Below are 24,507 nucleotides of genomic sequence, written 5' to 3'. Positions count from 1 at the left end.
TGCATCAGTTATTTATTTATTTATTGGCTATTATTTTTTCTGACTTAAATTTTTACACACGTTTCTGTAAGAGTGTTACCGTATATCAGTGGGTTCATGGTCAATAAGTGAGACAAGCTACTGTAGGTAGGTGCTGCAACAAATCACATCGCTGTCCATCCAAACAGCGCTATTCATTAAGAGGAGGAGTTATTTAATACCCCCCACATACACAAACACACATACACACACACACACACACACACACACACACACACACACACTCACTATCATCATTTCCAGCTGCTGCTTCAGAGAAGAACTGAGGAATCTCTCTGCTCACACTCCTCGGTTCAACATGGACCTGCGGAAATTTCTGCTTTTTCTTGCAGTCACCGCCTTCAAAGTGAAAGGTAGGCTGACAACATGCGCTTTAATTGCGGTTATTAGGATTAGGAGGGAGGGGGTCGCCTTATTCTTGAGGTTTTTAGCGTTTCTTGTGTGTATTTTGCCTGCAGGATTGATTTGCAAACCTCCTCATTGGAATGACATTCCATACTTTTTGGTAACATTATCATTCTTTAATGCTATTTTGAATCACCTGTGACTTCACTTGTATATGAACTAATAGAAATTATAATATTGAAGGGGAGTTGTTTTACTGTCCAAGCTCTTCTTTTGAACCTTTTCAGCGCTGGTTCATCTTTGTTAAGACATTACAAGTGCACAAGCAGAATCCCCAGAAGTATATATTAATGTAGTCAACCACCTCAGAAGGCTCAATGTGGCTTATGTGTATCAAAGTAAATGACAAGATTTGCATTTCCATTTGATGGAACTGGTGCAGTCACAAAAGCATGTTGGTTCTTGGGCTTGTGTGGCTTGTAATTAGTGGAAATATGTTATCTCTAACTTCAAAGCTTTTTAATAAGAAATATACTTGTACATGTATAGTATGTAGTAATGTAATAACTGAATAACAAGGTCCTATATGCAGCCTATAAATGATTGCAATACACATACTTCTCATGTTTTGTCATATGGACTTTGTGTGCTGTATGTAGTGTGAACATCTTGCAGCTTTTACTGATGAGGGTGGGGGTAGAAGTGTCAAGAGTAAATGGGGGTCCCTGGTCCCTTACTGATGAGGCCAGCAGATGTGAACAAACTGTTCTTGTGGCGTGAGGCGTGACGTGATGAAGAAAGGAAAGTTTCACTAGTTGTTTGTCCGGGTTGCGAGGGGTCAGCCACCATCTGCCGCCGTACAGAAAGATGTTGCCTTTCATTTCGTATGTGAGGTGTATCATGATTACCTTCAAGTGGAGGCTTGGAGATGAAAATGAGGAAAGCAATGTGGCATTAATCAGTGTTTTTATTGTTTTCCTTCACTAAGACAAAAAAAGTTACTGTAACATCACAGCACTTTTCCTAGGCAGGGTTGGTATGTTGGTGTGTGTGTGTGTGTGTGTGTGTGTGTGTGTGTGTGTGTGTGTGTGTGTGTGAGAGAGAGAGAGAGAGAGAGAGAGAGAGAGAGAGAGAGAGAGAGAGAGAGAGAGAGATTGTCACAAACAGACTGAGATGAGAGACTGGTTGAATGAAGTCTTTCATTTCCATTGCTATGTATGGACTACATACTCTGCTGCTTCCTGTTGTTGGTCTAGAAGAACATACATAACAGGTCACCCCATAAAAACTGAAAAAAAAACTTGATAAAAATGATCAGGATCTCTGATCTTTAAATGGTATTTAGTGTGCGAAACCTTTAAGACATTCTCTCATCCGTTTTACTCAAATTTGCTCTGAATTTAAAATATTTGGATTGAGTTAGTTAATTTAATGGTAATCACTGGCTCAGGCTCTTCAGTCTGCACTTTACAGCAGGCACTACTTAATTGAGGCTCCCCTGAGAGTGCAGTATGGAGGGAAGTCGTATTAGTCTGCCTACATACATGCAAATCTAAATGTCTGGGGTACTTAAAGCTCTTGTCCATCTCTCTGACATTATTAAGGCTCTTCAATTTGATTAAGAGGTAGAAATGGTTTGCTTCTCCCTTTTATAGATCCCAGCTTACATCCAGCGACATATCAGACATGTTCCTCATGTGGTCTGATGGCCATTAATATACTGAGATATATTAGAGAAACATCTTAGGACAATAGCACACAGTGATGTCATCTCGCTGATCCTCATTGTGAAATTTGATTATGGTGGGATTGGGAGAACACACATCCACAGGGGATTCAGCCGTGGACAAAGACAAGCTTTCAGCTAATCTTTCAGTCATTTTATGAAAGAACTGGATGCAGCACAGAGCAGAGGAATGGGGAGATGCCTACAGTCAACAAGCTCTCTGCCAAATAATTGGGATAATGTGCTTCTCATAGGTGGTTTAGGATAATTGGGCTATGGCCATTAGTGAAGTGAATAAATGCTGCCAAAAATGCTCCATAACTCATGAGGGGAGACAAGAGTGTGTTAAAATGAGGGGCAGGTCTGATTTGAGATTGCACAGTGATATGAATCAAGTCTAGGTATTGTATTTGGATGATGGCCTTGGCCGTGCACGCGTTCACCACCTGAGACTGAGATTGTTTAGAAATTCCACGCTGGCATTGACTCAAGAGTTACTATACTTTAACAACAACAAAAAAAGAATCTCCAAACATTAAATGAAATGCAAGATTGGAGGTGTATCAGCAGAGAGGATGACTTCGAGTGGGTGAATGGAGAGAATATTACCTTGGCTCAGGCTCATCCTTGAACTTAAGTAAATTTCCTGCTACAAATGAAGTGATTATTTGTCTGATCACGACAGCATTGTGGCTCTAGGAAGGGAGTGTTAGTCAGTTTATTACTTTGGTTCAGACTGGTATATCTCTATTGGATTGATTGTCCATTCGTGTTCCCCAGGCGGTAAAGTTTACTGACATTGGTGATCTCTGGTGCCACCATGAGACTGACGTTCTGGTTCAGAGTGAAAACATTTGTTAAAAATGGATTGGATAAATTGGATAAATACTGATGATTTTAAGCACCTGTGTTGGTCATATAGTGCTGATCCTATCTGGTTTTATATTTCAACTTGCCTAATATTTTAGTTTATGACCAAAATACTTTGCTCAACTAATTACATTTCTATCAGCCTTAGCTATTCTTTATGTTTAATGCAAATATGTAAATGTTGGCATGCTAACAGGCTAAAATAACCCTGGTAAATATTACCTGCTAAACATCAGCATTTTAGCATTATCCTTCTGACCAGGTTTGCATGCTGATGTCAGCATTTAGCTCAAAGCACAACTGTGTATACAGTAAGTAGAGCCTCATAGAGCCGCTAGAAAAGCTGTAGACTCTTAGTTTGGATAATTTTGGCAACATCTTTGGGGATAACTGCTCATTACTGTGGTGTTTCTGCATAACATTTCACTTTCCCAAAGTAGACTTCCATTGATCAAACAAAATGATACACTGGCTAAAACTTTGGTACTGTGGCTAGTCCTATTTAGATTCGCTATTGGTGAAGTAATAGCAACGTTTTTGTCATTGTCTATTCAGTCATGTTGGTCACTGCTGGTGCATCATCTCTTTCTCTATTCATTCCAAACAAACAGCTATTGCTCTTGCTTGAAAAAGAAGCCATGTAGTTATATAAGACAGGCTTTCAGTCGTCCAGTTTATAATAGAAAGAAATGTTTGTGCTGCAGGATGGCTGTGTAAATGGGAGTTTGGCAATGACACTGAAAAGGAATAGGCAATAGATATGTCTTACTCAATTTTTTTTTGTGATTATTAAAGTATATTTACTGTCCAAGTTTCTGTGTCCTCTGTAGTTTCTCTTCAAGGGCCGAACCAGCGCAGACTGTACCAAGACCTGATGACTAACTACAGCCCACTGGAGAGACCAGTCGCCAATGACTCTCAGACTCTCACTGTTCACTTCGGCCTCACCCTCAATCAGATCATGGATGTGGTACATAAATTATGAATCTCCACACGCTACGCAAGGCAGTGTTATGTTAAAGGTTCAGTTTGTAACATTTAGGAGGATCTATTGGCAGAAACTGAATATAATATTCATAGGTATGATTTCATTAGTGTATAATCCCCTAAAAATAGGAATTGTTGTGTTTTCGTTACCTCATAATGAGCTGTTGTTTTAATGAGTGAGCAGGTCCTCTCCTACAGAGTCCGCCATGTTCAACCTCCATGTTTCTACAGTAGCCCAGAACAGACAAACCATCTGTGATCTGCAACTACACTGCGAGATGCCACTAAATCCTACAGCCTGGACCTTTAACTCACTCTTATTTAGGTGACACTCAGTTGAATATATATAAAGATTGTCAATCAGAATATAATATTTATAGGTATAAATTCATTAGCGGATAATCACCTAAAAATAAGAATAATACTTTTGTTATCTTTGAGTGAGCCGCTTATATCTATAGAGACAGTGGGTCCTTTTCTAGATGAAACAGAATCCTACACACTGGTCCTTTAAGTGAGTGATGATCACTAGAAATCATTTTCAAAAGGTAAGATCACAAGCCAACGCTCCTCCACCCAAATCAAATTGACAGTATTTTGTAAAGCAGCTCATTTAAAAAAAAAGAAGAGAAATGAGCACAGACTGTTCAGTTTTATCTGTGTACCAAACTTTGAGTTAGCTCTTGTTTAGTGTGAACTTGTGAACACTAGTTTCAGTTATCTTTCATGCACATTAAAGACATTTTGGATAATTTACATCTGGGTTTGGATGTCTTTAAGTCATGAGTTCAAAGTGTAACTGATGCTGAAAGGTTTAGCACAATTAATGAAGGAACTGTCTTCATGCTAAACAGCTGTCACTGTTTAATAGTCAATCCTTTTTTCATTACCACAGCCCTGAGAGGTGAGGTTGTGGATGTATACATTTTAGTAGAGTAGCATGATTCCTCCTTTATGAAACTTAAACTGAAAAAACAATACACAAAAATACCTGAATAATCATACTGATAATTCTTCTTTTCTAACAGGATGAGAAGAACCAGGTTTTAACAACCAACATTTGGCTCCAACTGGTAAGACGTTTCCCGATGGGCTTCGCCATCACTGAGTGAATGTGTGCAAATGTGGCATGTAGTATAAAAGCGCTTTGAGTGGTCGGAAGACTAGAAAGGTGCTATGCAAGTACAGGTCCATTTAACATTTACCATTTACAACCTTATGGTTACACTTAATACATTAAACTGGTTTTCATAATAAATCCAGCCATTTTTTTTATACTTCTCCTGTTATCGTTCACAAGATGCTGGACTCTGAACATGCACTGGACTAAAGACAGATTACACCCTGGTGGTTTTTCGGGGTTATGTGCCAAGGTTATTTCTTGGCCGTGACTTCCTGGAGTCCTTACGGTAACAAGGTTCCAGGAATTGAGGCACATAATTCCCCCCAAAAAACACAAATTGTTCTTTCTAGTATATAAGATTTCTTAACAGAGATGTTTTTTTCTCTGTTTCCTGCCCAGGGACTGCAGATGTAAATGAGCCCGTAGCTCTGTCTGTCCCTGTCAAATAAACAAACAAGATGGGGAACTTTAGAGATGGTGGTATGAAGATTTTATTACCTTGGGACAGAGCAAGTCTAGCTTTTTACCACAGTTTCCAGTCTTTATGCTAAGCTCAGCTAACCAGCTTTTGGCTATAGCTTCATATTTATAAAGAGTTGTAGCCATTTTCTCATCTAACTTTCTGCAAGTATTTTACCCTAAATGTTGAACTGTACCTTTAACTTTAGCCTTTAACCATGTATTTAGTTTGCACATCTAATCTCAACAAACATTACAAAGTACTAATATAGTATGTCTGAGTTTAAATGTATAGTTTGATTGTCTTACAGTCTTCTTTATCACATCTACTGGTACCCAGACTCTTCCTTTTCATCTTCTACGTGAGCAAAATGCCCCTTTCTCCTCTATGCAGTGAGATGAAGTGTATGAACACGGATGTTTTATCACAGCCTGTCCGTTGTCTGACACGAGTTCCCTGCTGCTGCACCGTCAGCAAGCTGTATCAAGGCTGCTTGGTCTGTTTTAAATCACCCAGTGGAATCACAGCAGCAGTCTCACTCACTCTCTCTCACTGCACACCCTGCAAAGTCGACACCGCCTCTCAAACGCAAGATAGGAATCCACAGTATCTACCATCTGTTAGAGTTACTCCAGCATATGTTGGCTTAGTCTACTTGTGTGGACTACAGGGAAGAAAGTTTAAATGTCCTAAAGATCTCTGAAAGTCAGTTTGAGACATTGAAGATGGTTCTGCAAGATTACGCATTCAATCATTTTTGCCTGAGAGGAGTAATTACAAGATTTTTAACTGCCTCAGGATGGTCTTGGAATGAACAAATTATAAATGCACAATTGTATGACATCTTGCAAGATGACTTGAATAATTGAGTAGCTTCAGTTTTGGTTTTAGGCATCATGTTCGTGCTTTTTTTTAAGGACAACTGAGTGGTTGACTGTAATGACAAACTACTGTGTAGTATTTTAGTTTAACGCATTACTCTCCTGGAGCTGTCTGTATTTATGTTCAGAAGAGCAGCAGGTTGGTGAGGATGACATGACTCCGTAGTCTGAATTAATCATGTGAGCTGTACAGGTGACAGCGTCCCTCAGTGTGCTTTACTCGGGCTTTATTAACGACTGACCTTTATAGTTCCTCATGCTGGCTACAGCCATTATTTGAATACCGGGATGGTTTGAATTAATTAAAAATGAATTATAGATCTTTTCTTTTTCTAAAAAGCCATTAAAAAAGCCATTTCACCAAGGTGTAAAAAAAAAAAAAGATAAGATATTACAATGTTAGCCAGATCATCCAGCTGTACCATTTTGATATACTGAGCTGTAAGTCAGCCAAAGCCATTTCATGCACACACACATCTGTTAAGGGGCCTGGATGGGGTTGTTATTTTCAACTCTGACCTGGGTTCTGTGAAAGTAATCAAGCATTCACCTCTCAGGTTTGAGCGTTTTAGTTATGGTCGCAGTGCGGCTCTGTGGATGATGATGTTTTGACTTTGGTTTGAACTGACTGACTTCTCTAGCTCCACCAGCAGGTCAACATTTCATTTCATTTTGTGAAATTGTTTGATATTTGCTGGATGAAATTGCCCAAAGGTTTGTACAGACACTAAGCAAATGTATCCCAATGACTTTGTTGATCCCTTGGTTTTTCCTCTTTTGCCACCAGCAGGTTGACTTTTTGGGTGAAACAGGATTGTCATGACATTTCTTTAAAAACATTCATGTCCCCCTCGGGGTGAATTGTAATAACTCTGGTGATCCCTTGACGTTTCCTCTAGTTCCACAATGAGGTCAGCATTTTAAATTGTCCAATATTTTATTTTATGACCAAATATCAGCAAAACTAATGACGTTCCCATCACTCTCAGCTGTGCTTTGCCTTTAGTGCTAATTAGCAAATGTTTGCATGCTAACACACTAAATTAAGATGGTGAACATACGCTGCTAAATGTCAGCATAGAGCTGCTAGTGTGGCTCTGAATCTTCAATGAACTGATATCTGCCACAGGGAAGACGTGACTGGTTATTATCTTCTGTGTCTAACCTAGAATTACAATAATGTGTTTGAATAATAAATAGTTTCCTACAACAACAATCTTATTCCTCCCTAGATGCCACTGAAACCCGGCACAGAGATTGAGCTCAATTCTGGTTGCATGTCAGTGCATAACGTTACCAACAGCTGCTGTCCCCTACATTTATTTTACCCATTACTGTCACTGCCACTGAAAAAAATACACCTGTGTTAAGTATCAGTTTGAGCTTTCAAACGAGGTTTATCAAAGTGGAGATGCACAGGGCCCCATATGGGTTTAAAGGATAGGTTAAAGATATGTGAAATGTGAAATATACATCATGTTTTTTTGTGTCCCACAGTTCTGGGATGATAATTACCTCAGCTGGAATTCATCAGAATATCCAGGTGTGACCAAAGTGAGATTTCCTGAGCATCTCATTTGGAAGCCAGATATTCTGCTGTATAACAGGTAGGTGTTGTAAGGGCAGATCTGCTGGATGCTGCTCTGTAATTGGATATGCACGGTGTCAGACTCAGCATGCATGCATTGTCCTCTGCACAAAATAACGCGGGGGATCTCTGAGGGTTGAGGGATTTGGGGATTCTAGAGTTAAAAAGAAGATTGTTACAGTGACACTGACTGTGATATATTAGACACCACAAATCAGATTTTTCTGAAACATTATCTTTGGTATAAACAACATTTTTTAGTGGCTCAGACCTGTCAAACGAGTCATGTACAGCGACCTGTAAAAAATCAGTTTGACTCCATAATTGCTTGCCTGTTGAATTAATTTGGATTTTAAAGATGTGTATTAGAATAGAAATTTGAATAATTCAATAAAACTTTCTCCTTGAACACCCTCTGTTTTTAAAGCACGGCTCTGCTTGAAATACGCTATTTGGCTTCTAAGTTCTTGTCTTTCTTGGTCCTCTAATTCTACCACCGACACTGATAAATATGTTCTTCTTTTTGCTCTTTTTTTGGGGAATGAGATTTGCAGAACAGGTAGACAGATAGCAGTTTAAGGCCATTGATTTTGCTGAGGAACAAATCTCACAAATGTGCACCTACTCATGAGCAGTGATCATGAAGTTGAAACAAGCAGTTTATGTTAAGTCTGTGCTGTTGAGAAGGTTTGCTGAATCTGACTCGGAACACACACAAGGTAAGAAAGTTCTCACATGAGGCCCATTGCATGCATTTAAAGGTCAAGTTTTCATTTTGAGGAAAATGTGTTTTTATGTTGATGGTCAGATCATCACATAAACTTCAAAGAACAACTCAAATCTAGTTATTATTTGAATTCATATTAACCTAATTTAAATGTAAAGGCCCATGATGTAACGTTTAGGAGGATCTATTGTCAGAAATTTAATATAATAATGAGTCAGACTGGCTCTAGATAGGGTCTTTCACATTTTTTGTGAATTTTGCAGCCACCCGTAGTTTCTCCTACACACTTCACAACCTGTTCTCAAGCCCAGATCGTCAAACACTGACGCAAGTGGTGTTCAGTTAGTTGAAACCTGCAGCTTCACCACTAGATGCCACTGTATCCTACACACTGGTCCTTTAAAGCCTTTTCTCCTTTAATTCTTATTTTCCACCTACAAATGGGCAAAATTTGACAAAGCTGTATTTATGCGCAAAGTTCTAGTTTTAAAGGGGAAGGGAGGGTTTGTAAAACTATTAAATAATTCTAAAAGGCATTAAAATGGAAACTAAGAAACAAATAAAATATTATACAATACAATATACTGTTTCTGTCTGCAAAGCATCAGACCTCATGTTGTCAAGGGATTTATTCAGGATCTCTTGCAGAGACTCACAAGCAGAAAATTAAACATAGATGAACCCCACTCTTCCACAAGATAAACTTAATCCTTATTCCTTTTGGAACAAAAAGTTGGATATCTCTCATTTTCAAAACTAAGCATGTACGTCTGGTAGAAGCTTAGAAGATCAACATGCATTGAGCGTGTTGCACTGATACAGCTCATTCTGGTTGGTAAGCTAATCTTCAGGCAGGAATATTACACTTGAAGGTTAGTGGTGCTCCCCAGTTTTAATATATATGCAGGACAGAGAGGAGTGCTTTGGAGCAATAAATCATTTAGACAAATGAATAAACTTGGAAGAAAAAAGATGGAAGAAGGAGAATTTTATTATATGTCCCAAATGGAAAGCGCTTTAGAGATCACCATTAATCAATCTTTTAAAGAAACATATGAACAAATCACATTAGAGGCACTCTACTCTCCCAACAACTAATGAGGGGAAAAGCATTGTACTTCATTCGTCATCGACCCTCCGAGTAAAGCTTTGATTTTAGACTCTTTGAATTAGTCGCTGCTGTGAGTTAAGTTTTTTCTTTTTCAAGCAACTCTTTCAACTTTAACTCAGACATGCTTCAGTCTCTGGGGAATTCATTTTGAGGCAGTGAATTGTGGGTAACGGGAGAATGAGGCAAACCACTGAATAACCATCTCCAGGGAAGTGTTGCATCAGTTTTGACTCCTCGTGTGCTGTGTACCTGCTGCAATAATGAGTTAGAGAAATATTTGTATATTTCCGCCACATCTGTTCCACTCGCTGTTTGTGGCTCATCCAAATTTATGTTGCATCCTTATAATTAATAGCGGTTCTTGCAAAGGTTGTATGAATTTATTACAATGTTTTCCACAGAAGCTGTGCTTTGGTTACAGATAATTCAGCAGTAAATACTGATATCGCTCCATGTTGTTCACAGTGCTGATGAAAGATTTGATGCTACTTTCCGCACCAACATTGTGGTCAATTCTTCAGGCTCCTGCTCCTACATACCTCCAGGTAAGAGTCATATAGTCCCAGTTAGCTCTCACACTTCAGCATCAGATAAAACCAGATGTTTACTCATTTGAATGTTTGATATTGGATAATTCCTTCCTTCCTTTTTTCTTACACGTACAAATATTTAAAAAATAGTAGCAGATGCTTCTTGTTTTGGGAAACCCCTGATATACACAGCCACACTTACATAAATGTAAGGACTTTCTTCTAAATTAACAACAAAACCACAGAACTAAACCTTATATTCTACCTCCAGAGTCTAAAAGAAAATACGCATAATATATGAATATTATCGCTACTGGAGTGATGAGGTCTGGTATAGTTAAAGCTTTGAAAAAAAGGAAAGAAATACAGAACTTTATCAATAAGACTTAATAAAATCTAAGACAGCTGTTTGCACCAAGAATCTAGAGGATGAGGTACTGGCATGGTACTATGTTAAAGAAATTGTTTGTTATTCCAGTAAATCACATGTCCTTTGATGATATCTTTTATATTATTATTATTTTTTTTATTCCATGATGCCACCCCCTGTTTTTTGTCATTAATCAGTCAGAGTATGGTTACTTATCTGTGCAAATACAAGGACTACAAACATTACAAACCAGTAATGTCAGAATTCTTTCATAGACAAACAGCAGTCTGCTACAAGACAAACTGAAAACAAACTGATACGAACAAAAAGCACAATTCACCATATTGACTACATTAAGAAATTACTCTATATCTATTCCCATGTAATGATGTATATGCTGTGTCAGTATTGCCATGGCAAGATGTAAGCAACACCCAGAACCTGTCTGCCCTATTAGAGACAAAGGACAAAGGTAATTTAAACATCCTTACTACCACAGCTTCCTCTTACTCTGATGAAGACACCCGTCATGTCAGAACATTAGTAGATGCACCTTATTAAGGGTCTTAACTATAACTGTGTCCAGATCCTGCCTCATTGTTCATTGAGGTACCAGTTTTTAGCTTCAACTTGTGTGCACAGATTCCTTCATCCTTTCTGTACAGCTGTGGTGGCTAAATAATGGCCCATATCTGTCACTCCAACAGAAATATGTGGCCCCCCAGCACAAACCCCCTAATGAAGTTTTCCCTTTTCTGTTTTGCATAATGTTACATAAATCAAAACAACACCAGATTGCAGGGGACAATAACTATGATGAGGTATGATTATTTTATCACAGCTTAATGATATGCTAATATCATCAGTCAATAGTCTGATTGATAGTCATCTTTTCAAATATAAATCGAATGAATTTGCACACAAAAGGTCAGAGGCATATTTATCAAACAGACACGATCCTCCTGTGCAGACTGACTTTAGCAAGCTCCTGCTGTTATGGTGTATAAATGTGATTAACTGTATAAACATTATGCTGTGCTTTTATGCCTCTGCTACAGTGCCAGCCGTGGTTGGAGGCATTATGTTTTATGATTCCACTTGGAGTCAACGATGAACTGATTTAGTATTTGGTGGTCAAAGGTAAAGGTCACTGTGCCCTCACAAAACAACTTTTTAGGCCATAACTCAAGAATTTATTATTTTATTTCACAAATGGTCGGACAATGAATTGGTGACACTTTTGATTCAAAGGTCATAACTCAAGAAATGATGCTATAATTATCATCGTATTGTGATAACTCTTGCAAAGAGCACAAATAAGTGTATTCCCCCAAAAAGCTAAACTCTCTCTTTAAAATTGTCTTATTCCAGTAACCAGCAGTGTAACATATTTGTGATTTGCCCCGGTGCAAATATTTTGTGCCCCCCACCACCGCCCCAAAAACGCTCATATAGAGACACAACAACTCCACAAAACTGCAAACCTGCAGCCTTTGATCAGCACCACGGACAGCAGGCAAGGTGTCCAATCTATCAATACAAATCTAACAGCCCGCCCTGGACTCAAACCACCACAGCCTGCTGTCTCCGACTATCAAACTACCAAAATAGTTTTAGCCAGTCTACAGTAACAAATCAACAAAAAGTAGCTTACACAGTATGTCAATAACCGCAGAACAAATAGTGATCAGGAAAAGCAACTCATTAAAGGCCTACACAGTATAAATGAATGGATGGATGATGGCATCTGATCACACAATTACTTAATAAACCATTCATTAATCACCATTCTGACACAGATTGAAGTAAGCGTGCATTTTCTAACATTTGAGAGGTAATTTGAATCCCTGAACCCACTCCATAACAGAGAGACACCTGAACTCACCCATTAGAAGTTCATCCTACGGGCCTCTCGCTCAGCAAAATCATTAACAACACTCAAGTCAAAACTCCTCACTCTAGGCAACTGTCGCTCTCCCTCGTGGGCCCTTATAATCAGCTGGGGGCCCCCGGGCATTGCACCAGCTGCACCTGCGGTACATACGCCACTGCCAGTAACTTAATGTCAACGGATCAATCACTATCACACTCTGTTACACGCGCTTTGAGCAATGATTCACTTTTCCTGATCAAGCCCCTACTGGCCCTGCCACACTGTGCAGTTTTTAAAAGATCTATCACACTTTCTGTGAAACCAACACACACACACACACACACACACACACACACACACACACACACACACACACATATGCATGGGAACACACTGAAAAAGGAAGGCCTTCCTGTCACAGCTGGTGATTACTGTTCTCCCTGGCAGGCTCTTCTTTAGCCCTGTTTCCCATACCACACAAAAAGCGTCAGCCTCCCTCGCCTCAGCATCTCAATCAATACCGGCGTAAATAGCACCATCATTGAATTTCTTCTGGATTGATTGCCTCTGACACAAACAAATTGCCTCTCAACTTTGTTCCAAATGAACCCTCACTGAATGGAATATCGGCGCAAAATAGTCATTTGGCGCTTGAGCTCAACACAACTGCGTTATATGAGTAAAACTGTATGCAGATTTTACCTAGATGCTCGATCCAAATCATTTGAGTGTCCTGGTTACTTGTCTTTGTCACTGAGGTTCATTGCAGTAAATAGGACTACTCGTCTGTTCCCCATCTATATTCATTCCCTGCTGAGGTTTATTATCTTCATGGCACTGGGAGAGAGGAGAGACCTTGTTTACTGCAGACGTCTCATATCTTTCTTAAATATGGATGGAAATTAGTTTGGCGCCCGGCTCTCCAGAACCACTTTCGTCTCATTGTCATATTGGATTTTTTGCTTTTGTAAGGATTGATGGCACTTGGACTCCATATCTTGTCGGAGTAAAACCTCTCTTGCTGCCTCTGTAACGGTTGGGCATTGTCATTTCTCCCTTCAATCTCCCTCTGCTCCTTTTATTCCAGAGTAATAAAATACGTTCTCAATCACAGTTTGAAAAATCACCCCATCCATTTCTGTCTCTCTCTTCGGTAGCCTTCTACAGGTGAACTGCAGTACATATCAAAGTGAGTCATTCTGTGATCCGTCTTGGTCTTTTCATGTTTCTTACCACAACAGGGATCTTCAAGAGCACCTGCTACATCGATGTGCGCTGGTTCCCGTTTGATGTCCAGAGATGTGACCTAAAGTTTGGCTCGTGGACGTATGGGGGCTGGTCTCTGGACTTAAAGATGATAGAGGCAGACATCTCTGGCTACATCGCCAACGGAGAGTGGGATCTTGTCGGTAAGAGTGTTCAGTGGCCTGCAAAGTGCAGAGGATTGTGCATCTCAAATGTTACTATTGCTTTATGTCATTGAAATGATCATATCATTTTATGCTCCGTTTTGTGTTTTGTTTTGTCTCACAGAGGTTCCAGGACAGGTGAACCACCGTTCCTACGAATGCTGTGAGGAGCCGTACCCTGACATCACCTACACCGTGGTGATGCGGAGACGGACCCTCTACTACGGCCTCAACCTGCTCATCCCGTGTGTCCTCATCTCCACCCTGGCCCTGCTCGTCTTCCTTCTGCCCGCTGACTCTGGGGAGAAGATCTCACTGGGTAAGAAATACACACACACTTTATGCTTGCTTGTCTGGCACTGCTTCATTACAGACATGAGTATTAGTGCCCTTACTATTGTTAGAGCTGAAATACTGTAGTCATATTAAAGGTCCAGTGTGTAATATTCAGGAGGGTCTATTAGCAGAAATGGAATATAATTTCACTCATTAGTGTGTAATCACCTGAAAAGTCAAGCAAGCAAGGCAATAAAATATATAGTATAAAAGAAAACAAGTATTAAAAAGTATAACTAGAAGACTGTAGACGAGGTACTTTTTCCAGTTCCAGTCTCCTTTGATCTAATTCATAAAAAAATAAGAATATCACTGTAAGATTTTTTACGTTCAGTACAGAAAAACCTCCAAGCCAAAGTAGAGATGTATTTTGTTTCTGTGGTCCCACCTCTGTGTCCCTTGGCTGCTGCTGTGGAGCACTGTTATACATTTGTAGTCCATATGAATCAGAAAAATCATTTTTTTACCAGCCTTATAAGAAGATTTCAGTTGTAAACTGAGTTTGGCTGACTGCCTTTTCTGGACCTCAGTGACCTGCACTTCTCACTCAAAATGTAATCAGTGCACACTCACACATACATGCATACCATACTCCTCCCTGATGATAACATCATGTTCCAATTATATAATGTCTAGGTGTATGGATATATTGTACAGTACAGTGTGTTGTAATGTCATATTAAATTACCTACAGATGCTTTTTTAATGTCCTCCTGCCATTTTGAGTTGACTGTGATCTATGGAAAACAACTGTTCAAAGAACACAGCTGTAAACTAACTAAGATCATTAAAAAATTAAATCTTTTACATCTGAAGTGGTTATGACACTGAGCCAACTATTTCTATTATTCTTCAATTTTTCATCATCTACTATGAATTTAAATCCTAGTCTATTTCTTTCCTGGGTAATGACTCATTAATCCACTTCCTCTGTCGCCTTCTGAAGCAATCTGATAATCGGCACTGAGAGACTGACTTAACTGTCAGTGGACCGAAAAAACTGTTTAATCTTATCTCCGTTGTCACAGTTGACTTGAATGTTTGAGCCCATTTCATGCATAAATTACACAAACTTGATGTAGAGAGCGTCTGCTGCTGGGTGGCGGATAAAGTATGTGTGTTTACTGTATGTGGGAGTGGGCGGGCGAAGTGGAGGCGTTGATTTATGCAGTTTTGTCCCTTCCTGAAATCATTAGAGTCCTGCAGCTGGATTCCTTCCTCAAGAGTACTGCGTTGCAGCTGTATTCCTCATTAACTATGCTCTAGAGCCAGATGTGTAGGCTTATGTGTGTGTGCTTCTTTCTATATGTGTTCATTCCTTCTGATGTTCTCATAGCTTATAGACGTGAGGAAGTGAGAAATGAGAATTGCTTATGTGCAATATAATCTGCTGCTACGTAGATCTCTATGCTGCTCATCACAAAATGTTTATGACATATTGTGATTCACAGCACACATTCATCATACATCATGAGTTATAGTCCCTACTATTCCCTACTACACTGTGTGTGTGTGTGTGTGTGTGTGTGTGTGTGTGTGTGTGTGTGTGTGTGTGTGTGTGTGTGTGTGTGTGTGTGTGTGTGTGTGTGTGAAACAGATCTACTGCATATGGAGTCAGTATATCACTCAGCCATTGAGAATGGTGAACACTCATTGAGAAATGTGTTTTCATGGCAGCATTCATTCTCATATTTAATTTCAGTCACACTGGGCTGTCATGAGAATTATTATTTGTGAAATACACAGATGGATCAACAGGAATTTTATAGTTTGTGAATCTTTACTCTCAAAGTCTCTGCATTTTGCATTCAGTGCTGTGAAGAGTTGCTTGTATAAGAAGATTCGTCAGCAATACTGAGTTCATTTTTTTAAGGGTCCACATCACAAGGCAAAGACACATTTTCCAGTGAGGTATCTAGCTATGTGTGTAGTGAGTGAAGGTTTTATTTGCAGGAGTTTTGAAATGTTGACCTTTGTGATGTCTGCATGCATCACTTTACAATGTATGTGCTCCTCCTTGTTCCACCCATATAAGAAACAACAGCAGCAGTATCATGACAACATAAAGCAGCTGTTAAGTGTTTTTCAGTCGTTAAATGTATATCAGCGTGCCTGAAGATGTGACTCTTAATCCTGCTGAGAGGTTCAGTCTTTTAGTAAGACGGTAAGAGCTTGGGGCTTAACGATGTCAGCTCATTAATGAGAACTGTAATGTCTGCTCACAGGTATTATTAGATGTTTGTCTTTCTCTGCTTGTACCCTCTTAGGTGATGTAGTGAGTGACTGTGGCACATTATAAGCTTCAACAGCTTTGCAATTCAGATTTTTGGGGGATTTTCCTTCACGTTCGACTACAGCTCAGCACCACATTGTGGAAGAAAATTTTAAACAAGGCAAAATTAGCATAAGAATAAGGTGTCACAAATTCATGGAGGATTTTACACTAAATAGGAACAAAACGTGCACAGCAGAAAGGAACTGAGTACAATGCAGCTGAAACCTAAAGCAATGCCTTTTCATAATGCTAAAAATCTGGGAATAGCCTACATTTTTTGCATATTATTACACAATATTCTTTAAGGATGGAAATGTGTGTTTCACTGTATGTTTTCATCATCCATCCAACATCCAATTTATGCAAACTCCTGCCAGATTTCAACATCAAAGAATTGTTGGTGGCCTGTCACAACTGTGAGATTTGAATACTTTTCATTGCACTTTAGTTTTGTTGTCAAGCGCTAACTGAGATTTGGTCTCTTTCCCAGGCATTACCGTCCTGCTCTCCCTGACTGTCTTTATGCTGCTGGTTGCAGAGATTATGCCCGCTACATCGGACTCGGTGCCTTTAATAGGTAAGCCAGGGCTAAAGTTAAAAGCAGTCGCTATGGGTGTCAACTACAATCAGCGGGCAAGCAAGGGTGAAAATGTCTGGAGTCATTTTTCATCAGTGGTTCTCTTATATCACAGTGTAACTAAGTTTAAGCAGCCATCCAGTATTTAGATTCTTTTATTTAGAGATTTGATCTGAGACATATAAAGTGAGTTGTTTGTTTGACACAAGAAGGCAGTTTTGCTCTCTTGGACTGTGAGTTTGACCTTTTCCTTATACTGAAACATTTTTAATGTTGTCCATTGTTGTTTGTTGTCCATTCTTAATGTCTCCTCTATTTCTCTTTTACCCAGCTCAGTACTTTGCCACTACTATGGTCATTGTTGGTCTCTCAGTAATTGCGACAGTTCTAGTCTTACAATATCACCACCATGACCCTGATGGAAGCAAGATGCCGAAGTGGGTGAGTGCTGTTTCATATTTAACCATTATCTGTGACTTACACTATATTCATATTAACACCACTTAAGTTATTTGCCTTGAGCCATGCCACCTAATTATTACATTATGACAAACTGTAGACATTTACTTTGATTACGGTGCTTTTGTTGTTTTTTATTAGGTTAGAGTCAATTTTGCTTCACTTACAGTAGTTTATCAAGAATAATATGCATTTGCTTGTGTAGCGCCGTGTGCCCACCAGCTATCTTTAGCAGACAGAAATGTAATGAGAGGTCCTCCACCGGAAAATTGCTTGGTGTTGAAATATGCTAGCCACACAAACATTTATCAGGAGGATTCAGTGGAGCAATGCTGATTTGACTTTTGAAGAAGTAAAAATTCTTGTGGTAACCCGAACAAACTGGCTGTATGTTCTTTGGTGGATGTGTCTTACATTTAATTTCATGTTTTCAAAGTTTGATTTAAAGTGAATAAGAGCCTTTTTCAGTTATTTCTTCTACGTTATTATCTGATCCCAAAGACCCGTGTGTTGCTGCTGAACTGGTGCGCCTGGTTCCTGCGCATGAAACGCCCAGGTGAGGAGCGAGTGCGTTTAGCTTGTCACAACAAGGCTCCAAGGACCAGCCTGACCAGCATGGAGCTCAGCGGTAGCGCCTCAGCCCCCCAATCCACAAACGGCAACACGCTTTATGTTGGCATCCATGGTCTGGAGAGCATTCACTCCACAGCTGCCACCTCACCTGACTCCGGGGTCCTCTGTGGACGACTGGTCGCACGAGCAGGTGAGGAAGAGATGCTCCTCCCCACGGGTCACAGCTCCTCAGTGGGCAAGGTGGAACCAGACCTAGCCAAGATCCTGGAGGAGCTGCGTTACATTGCCAAACGCTTCCGCAACCAAGACGAGGACGAGTCTGTGTGCAATGAGTGGAAATTTGCTGCGTCTGTTATCGACAGGCTCTGTCTCATGGCTTTCTCCGTCTTCACTATCCTCTGCACCATTGGGATCCTCATGTCAGCACCCAACTTTGTAGAGGCCATTTCCAAAGACTTTTTTACTTAAGACTTTATCATGAAATAAATGCTTCAGCTAAATTTGGTAAACCATGGGGTGGCAATTTGTACACAGTTAAGTCTGCTAGTATGAGACTTGTATATCACCAAATATTAATACTACTTAAATTTAGGCAAAATGTATGTAACGCATAAATAGTTTAATTTATGTGTTACATGATGGTGGTAAAAAATACCAGCTTTTGCCTTTTATATGAGATAATCTAATGACATACTAAAGGAAAACATCTAAATGTATACCCTGTACTACTTTTAAAATGACTAATACTACAATGCAGGACTGCCCAAAGTGGGGCCTGTCATAAGATTAAAGCCCGCAGAAAAAATGTATACATAACTTTTACGCTGTTTTGTTTTTGTGAGGTGTAATGCTCTTTAAATATGTAAAATAACTAATTATTTTGCATAATCTTGAGCATGGCAAGCAGAGTGACACTGCAGTGTTTGCTTTTGGCTCATGGCCCACCATTAAGTTTCTGATTTGGCCCTCTAAAGAAAAGAAATTAAAGGGCACTCCTGCTGCAAAGCGTTGTAACTGTGGTTTGTTATGTGATGTTACCTGTGTATTATTGCATTGTATCTATTAGACGATCCTCACTAAACTCTATTGTTCCATTTACAAAACATTATGGCTGCAGTATATTGAAATGTCTTTGTTATATCGGATTGAATGTTGAATTGAAAATCCTCTCCTTTCTATAACTACAAATTCTTGTTGATTATTGTCATAAGCATAACCAAACACCTCAATTTAACAATGTTCATACTTGGTCTTACTTATTGTTTCTTACTTATTTTTATTAGAACATTTTGTGATCTTTAAAAAATTGTCATGACGTCCAAATAGTCTTTTCATTTGACTGTATGATGTTTTTGTTCTTGTCCATGTTACAGTTGTTGTGCTGGTAATTCATATAATTTGTCCAATTCCAGTTAGGTAGGTCTAGTTTGGCATTTGGCAGCAGGATAGTTGTACTATGACCTTTCACAAATAAATGTATTTTTTCTATTTGAAAATGGGACAGCATATCTAGTGTCTTTTTGCTGTGCAGAACTGTACCAGTATAAAGATGCTGCTGCTGCTCCATCCATATTTTCATACTTTGAATACAAATGATAACTTTGACCCTTTTTCTGCATTTCAGTGCACCGTCAAATTAAAGCAAACACATACTGACAGTGAAAATCTTTTCACTGCTTCCAGCCTGCAAAAACCAAAAATTACTCCAATACAAATCCTGCAGAGTTGTGTGAAGGAAGATGAGTCATCAGTTTGCCTGCATTTAATTTTGCAAGAGTGAATGAAAAATTGTATCGAACAAGAAAATTCACAAATGCTTGATTTGATTGTTTGTCTCTGATCAGAGTTTATTATTATAGTTTATTGATTATTGGACTGTTTTAATTCCACTGCAACTATTTATCGCTAAAAAAAGACTATGTGAGATTTACAAATCAATTTTAAAGCGTAATAATAATAAATAATAATAATAAATGGTTTATTTTCTGGATAGGGACAGTGCACATTAATGAACATCAATATTTAAAACATCTCTGTAAACATGCCGGATTATAGCAAAGCTGCTAATTTGCATCCGTAGTCCCTAATAGATAAATAGAAAAAATACAAATAGAAGAGACAACACACAAAGCAAAAAACATTACACAATCAGAAGGACACCAGACCCAGACAGGATATAACAATGCAATAAAAAGTAATGTTCAATTAGTCTCAAGTCCAGTTAGTGGTTGCACTTTTGATTTGATTTGAGCCATTGTTTTAGTTGTCCTTTAAAAGAAGAGTATGTGGGGCATTCCCTTATTGTGGAGGGAAGACTATTCCACAATAGAAGACTATACTGCTCGTTAAGCAGTAGTCTATATGTGAGAAGATCATACAGTGTAAAAACATCAAAGCTGCACTGCTGGTTAATGAATTCCTGATCTGTCTGAAATTTGCCAGGTTGTATTTGACAGATTTAGACACTTTTTTGATGTGTTTCCTGAATGAGAGTGTCGAGTCCAGAATGACTCCCAAGTATCTGAACTCGCTCACCAAGGCGAGCTCCTCCCCTCCCAGAAAGACACCAGAATGATCAATATTTGGCGGCCTTTTAGCAAGAATCATACAGACACTTTTTTTTAACATTTGAATCAGACATCAGTGAGTTCTGAACACGAGCCATTGCTGTTGTGAGTATTTGAGCAGCCTCTGTCGTGTTTTTCGCAGGGGTAAAAATCACAGCGTCATCCGCGTACAACTGTGCATTAACACCCTTACAGACATCAAAGAAATTATTAATGTAAAAAGAAAACAAAATAGGTCCAAGTATGGCGGTAAGGGGAATTGACACCGCCGATTTTTCTATTATTTTGGAGATGACAGGAAGAATACTGATTGGTCTATGGTTTTTGATTTCAGATTTACTTCCAGATTTGAAGATTGGATTCACCGTGCTCACCTTCCAGTTAGTCGGGACAACAGAATGCCTGATACACAGATTTACCAGCTGCATGATGGGGCAAACCAGAGACTCCATGTGAAGTTTCAAATCCATAGTCATCCTTGGCATTAGATTTGTTAAGAGAGCAAATCATTTTCATTACCTCTCTATCAGAGATTTCAGTATTTTAAAAACAGGTTGTTCGCTGTTCGTACAAGAACACACATTCGAATTCCCGAGTCTTAAATTCACACAAAACGTCAAGAAAAAACATTTGCAGCTTTTATTAGATGCCAGATTGCCAAATATTTTAATACAAAAACTGGAGTTTTTCCATTTGCAGGGTCAAGTGCATTATCACACGAGGTACTGACAGCACTAAGTAATAACACTAATATTCTCTCATGCTACAGATTATAAAGCCCTTTTTAATTTTGGGTAATATAAATAAAACTGACTTGGTGGTATCCTGAATGAAGCAGAATACAAACAGATGAGTGAGCAACATCTGCCCTCACCTGTGGTGCAGGAAAATATTCAGATCTTAAACTTAAGCTTTTATTGTGTAATATATTATTATTTAATCTATAATAATCCATCACATTCTATAAGGAAATCATATTTCTTTTATTCATCTGTTAACCCTGTAAGACCCAAATATAGAAAAACCTTTAAAAAAAATATTTTTTCCTTTACATGTTGTTGTAGTAGGGGCTTTTTGAAAAAAAAAAAAATATATTAAAAAAAAAAAAATATTTTAAAAAAATAAAAAAAAAAATTATAATATAATAATTTTTGGGGTTAGGGTAGAAATAATTTTTTTTTTTTTATTTAAATAAAAAAAAAAAAAAAAAAAAAAAAAAAATTGGTTGTTTTTTTGGTTTTTTTATTTATTTTATATAAAAAAATTTTAAAAATTAATAACTTGTATTTATTAAAAACTGTTAACAGGACAAACTCTGTTTTTTGATTTTCATTCCTTTTTTTTTTTGACTGACTTTTTGTTAGTGAAGTCCCAAAACGTTCTTGCCTCGAAAGCAGGCGACTCCACTTGCTGCATTGGTGTTGGTGTTCCTTTTTGTGTGTTGCGCGTCCTCCTGTCTTCCTGGGAATGTGCAACTGGTCCTTGCGTACATCATGTAGGTGTGACTTTTGGTGGTCTCTTCTGGCATTCGGGGCTTTCTGATGCACTGTTGTGATGCTGGGCTCCCTTTGCTGAAGATGGTCTCCCTCTTTGGGTTGAGTGTTGTGTTTACCGGATGGGAGGATGTGCTGTGCCTGAACTGTCTCCTGTCTTGTTTTTGTGCTCTTGGGCTTTGCGTCCGCTTGTGAGGGCCAGGCATTGCCCACGGGATGATGGTGTGCCAGAAGATGTACATGTACCGCGACGGGTTTGATGGGGAACTTATATTTGGCTGTAATGGTCCACAATCCTCCTCCCTGTACTTGTTGTGGCACCACAGTAGGTCTACTTCATGTGGTTCTGGTGGCTTTAGGTGGTGAATTTCTGCGGTTGTTCAGAAGGATGTGTGGGCCCTGTTGTCTCTTTGACGACGTGTTGTGTCCCTCCCTCTGCGTCTGTTTTCCCTTTTTTAGCTCTTCGTTTCAGGTTCGTTGGGTGGGCCCTGCCTGGCTGTTCCACTATGAATTCCCATCAGGGTTTCCTAATAATGGAACACGGTGGTGTTGTCTGCATACATTTTGTAGTTCTGACCTTCTGGTGTGTGGAGAGCTTCTCCACACCCTGACACCAGTTCGATTTGGCTCGTTCCGTGACATTGCTTGGTGACGTCACATCATGCCGGATTCCGTTCTCCCCCACTTTGATCCCCATGGGTTTGGCTTGCCTTGCTATTTGTTGATGCTGCTGAATTTCCCTGATAGGATACTTTCATTGCCTTGACGCTTGTTTGCTCTCTTATCATGCTAAAGAAATATGCATCCCATCACCGCCATTTAGTCAACAATACTGCCTTGCTACAATACTGCGTTTGTGTCTCTATTATCTACTAAAGGAAAACATGCATCCCACTTATATCACACCCCCTCGGAACATTTTCCCTTCCCGACTGTTGTCTGTTGATACCTCTTTGTGGACAGTCTGGATTTTGGTCGTCTGGTAATTAACTACATTTTTGAAGATAAACTTTTAAATCGTCAATTTGACCAGACACACGGGTGATGTATACTGTCCATGTATAAGAAATACTTGTTAGGGCGTGGTGTGTGGGGGATGACCTGTTTGGGCCCTGCACAAGCCTGCTTTTTGACCCTCCCCGTGTTGTGTGAACAATATATACGCTCTAATGAATTTGATGACTACCAACTACTTGTCTGCTCTGGACTGTATAACAACCAAAAAAGTAAGACATTACTTACTGACTGTGATTTAGTCCATGAGGATGTTGTGGAACCTTGGGTTGGGGTCTGGCCATAGGCGGGACTTATAAACAAATGTCCCAGCGTGGCTGACAGGCCCACTGTGGGTAAGGTTATGGTGGGGTTGGGTTAAGACACCAGTTTTCAGATTTTTATAATCAATTAAGTAATTAGTCAGATAAAACCACAGTAGTTAAAATCCAGACAGTTAAACACTAGCTCCACGTCAACTAAATACATAAATTAATTCATGAGTAATAATAATTTAATGATATAATTCTAATAATAATATATAAAATAATAGTATAATTGTCACATGGGGGCCATTTTTCTGGATTGAGTACGTTAAACACTTTAAGAAGGTATTCCCTGATTATACCTACAAACAAACATTTTAAATGCAGGAATTTTATTGTAACAGAGGGTTTTTACAGGAGGTATTAATAGTCTACTTAAGTAAAGGTTCTGAACACTTCTTCCATCACTGACATTTTCACATTTCAGGTTCTATCTGAAGACATCTGTATTAAACAACTGCCACCTAGTGACTGAACATAACAGGTACACACTTATAAATTCTATCACTTCATTTAAGTCTCTTCTTAAAACGCAGTCTTTCCTCCCTGTGATCCTTTTTCTAACCTTTTATACACCGTTTATATTTTTTAACTATTACTATAATTAATTTAGATTATAACTATTATTATTATTTTTATTTTAATTTTAGTATTAGTTTTACTTTGGTTTTTATTGTTAATTATATATATATTGTTACTGGTGCTATGGTTTTTAGTGTTCTGTAATTTTATTTTGCTGTTTTTACCATGTAAATCACTTTGTAAACCCTACTTTGTATTATTATTATTATTATTATTATTATTATTATTATTATTATTATTATTATTTTAGTATTAGTTTTATTTTAAGTTTTTATTGTTTATTCTAC

The 24,507-nt window shown here is 38.7% G+C and overlaps 1 protein-coding gene across 1 annotated transcript; it reads left to right on the top strand.

Annotated features, from left to right (window-relative positions):
- Positions 1-237: 237 nt before the first annotated feature.
- Positions 238-19,755, top strand: LOC127351130 (neuronal acetylcholine receptor subunit alpha-7). The gene is made up of 10 exons (XM_051378376.1): positions 238-392; positions 3,811-3,950; positions 4,996-5,040; positions 7,929-8,038; positions 10,323-10,402; positions 13,872-14,039; positions 14,164-14,358; positions 17,141-17,227; positions 17,559-17,668; positions 18,188-19,755. Exons 1-10 carry the CDS (start codon positions 338-340, stop codon positions 18,725-18,727), a joined length of 1,530 nt encoding a protein of 509 aa, XP_051234336.1. The 5' UTR covers positions 238-337; the 3' UTR covers positions 18,728-19,755.
- Positions 19,756-24,507: the final 4,752 nt, after the last annotated feature.

This window comes from Dicentrarchus labrax, unplaced genomic scaffold, assembly GCF_905237075.1.
Source record: "Dicentrarchus labrax unplaced genomic scaffold, dlabrax2021, whole genome shotgun sequence".
Taxonomy (NCBI): domain Eukaryota; kingdom Metazoa; phylum Chordata; class Actinopteri; family Moronidae; genus Dicentrarchus; species Dicentrarchus labrax.
Note: the sequence above shows the minus strand (reverse complement) of the source record. Positions and strands in the feature narration are given on the sequence as shown.

Bases quoted from the DNA above. Each gene is read 5' to 3' on its own strand.
- LOC127351130 (XM_051378376.1), top strand. From the start codon at position 338: ATGGACCTGCGGAAATTTCTGCTTTTTCTTGCAGTCACCGCCTTCAAA. The intron at 14,359-17,140 runs GTAAGAAATACA...TCTCTTTCCCAG, and splicing joins TGGGGAGAAGATCTCACTGG to GCATTACCGTCCTGCTCTCC. The intron at 17,669-18,187 runs GTGAGTGCTGTT...CTGATCCCAAAG, and splicing joins GAAGCAAGATGCCGAAGTGG to ACCCGTGTGTTGCTGCTGAA.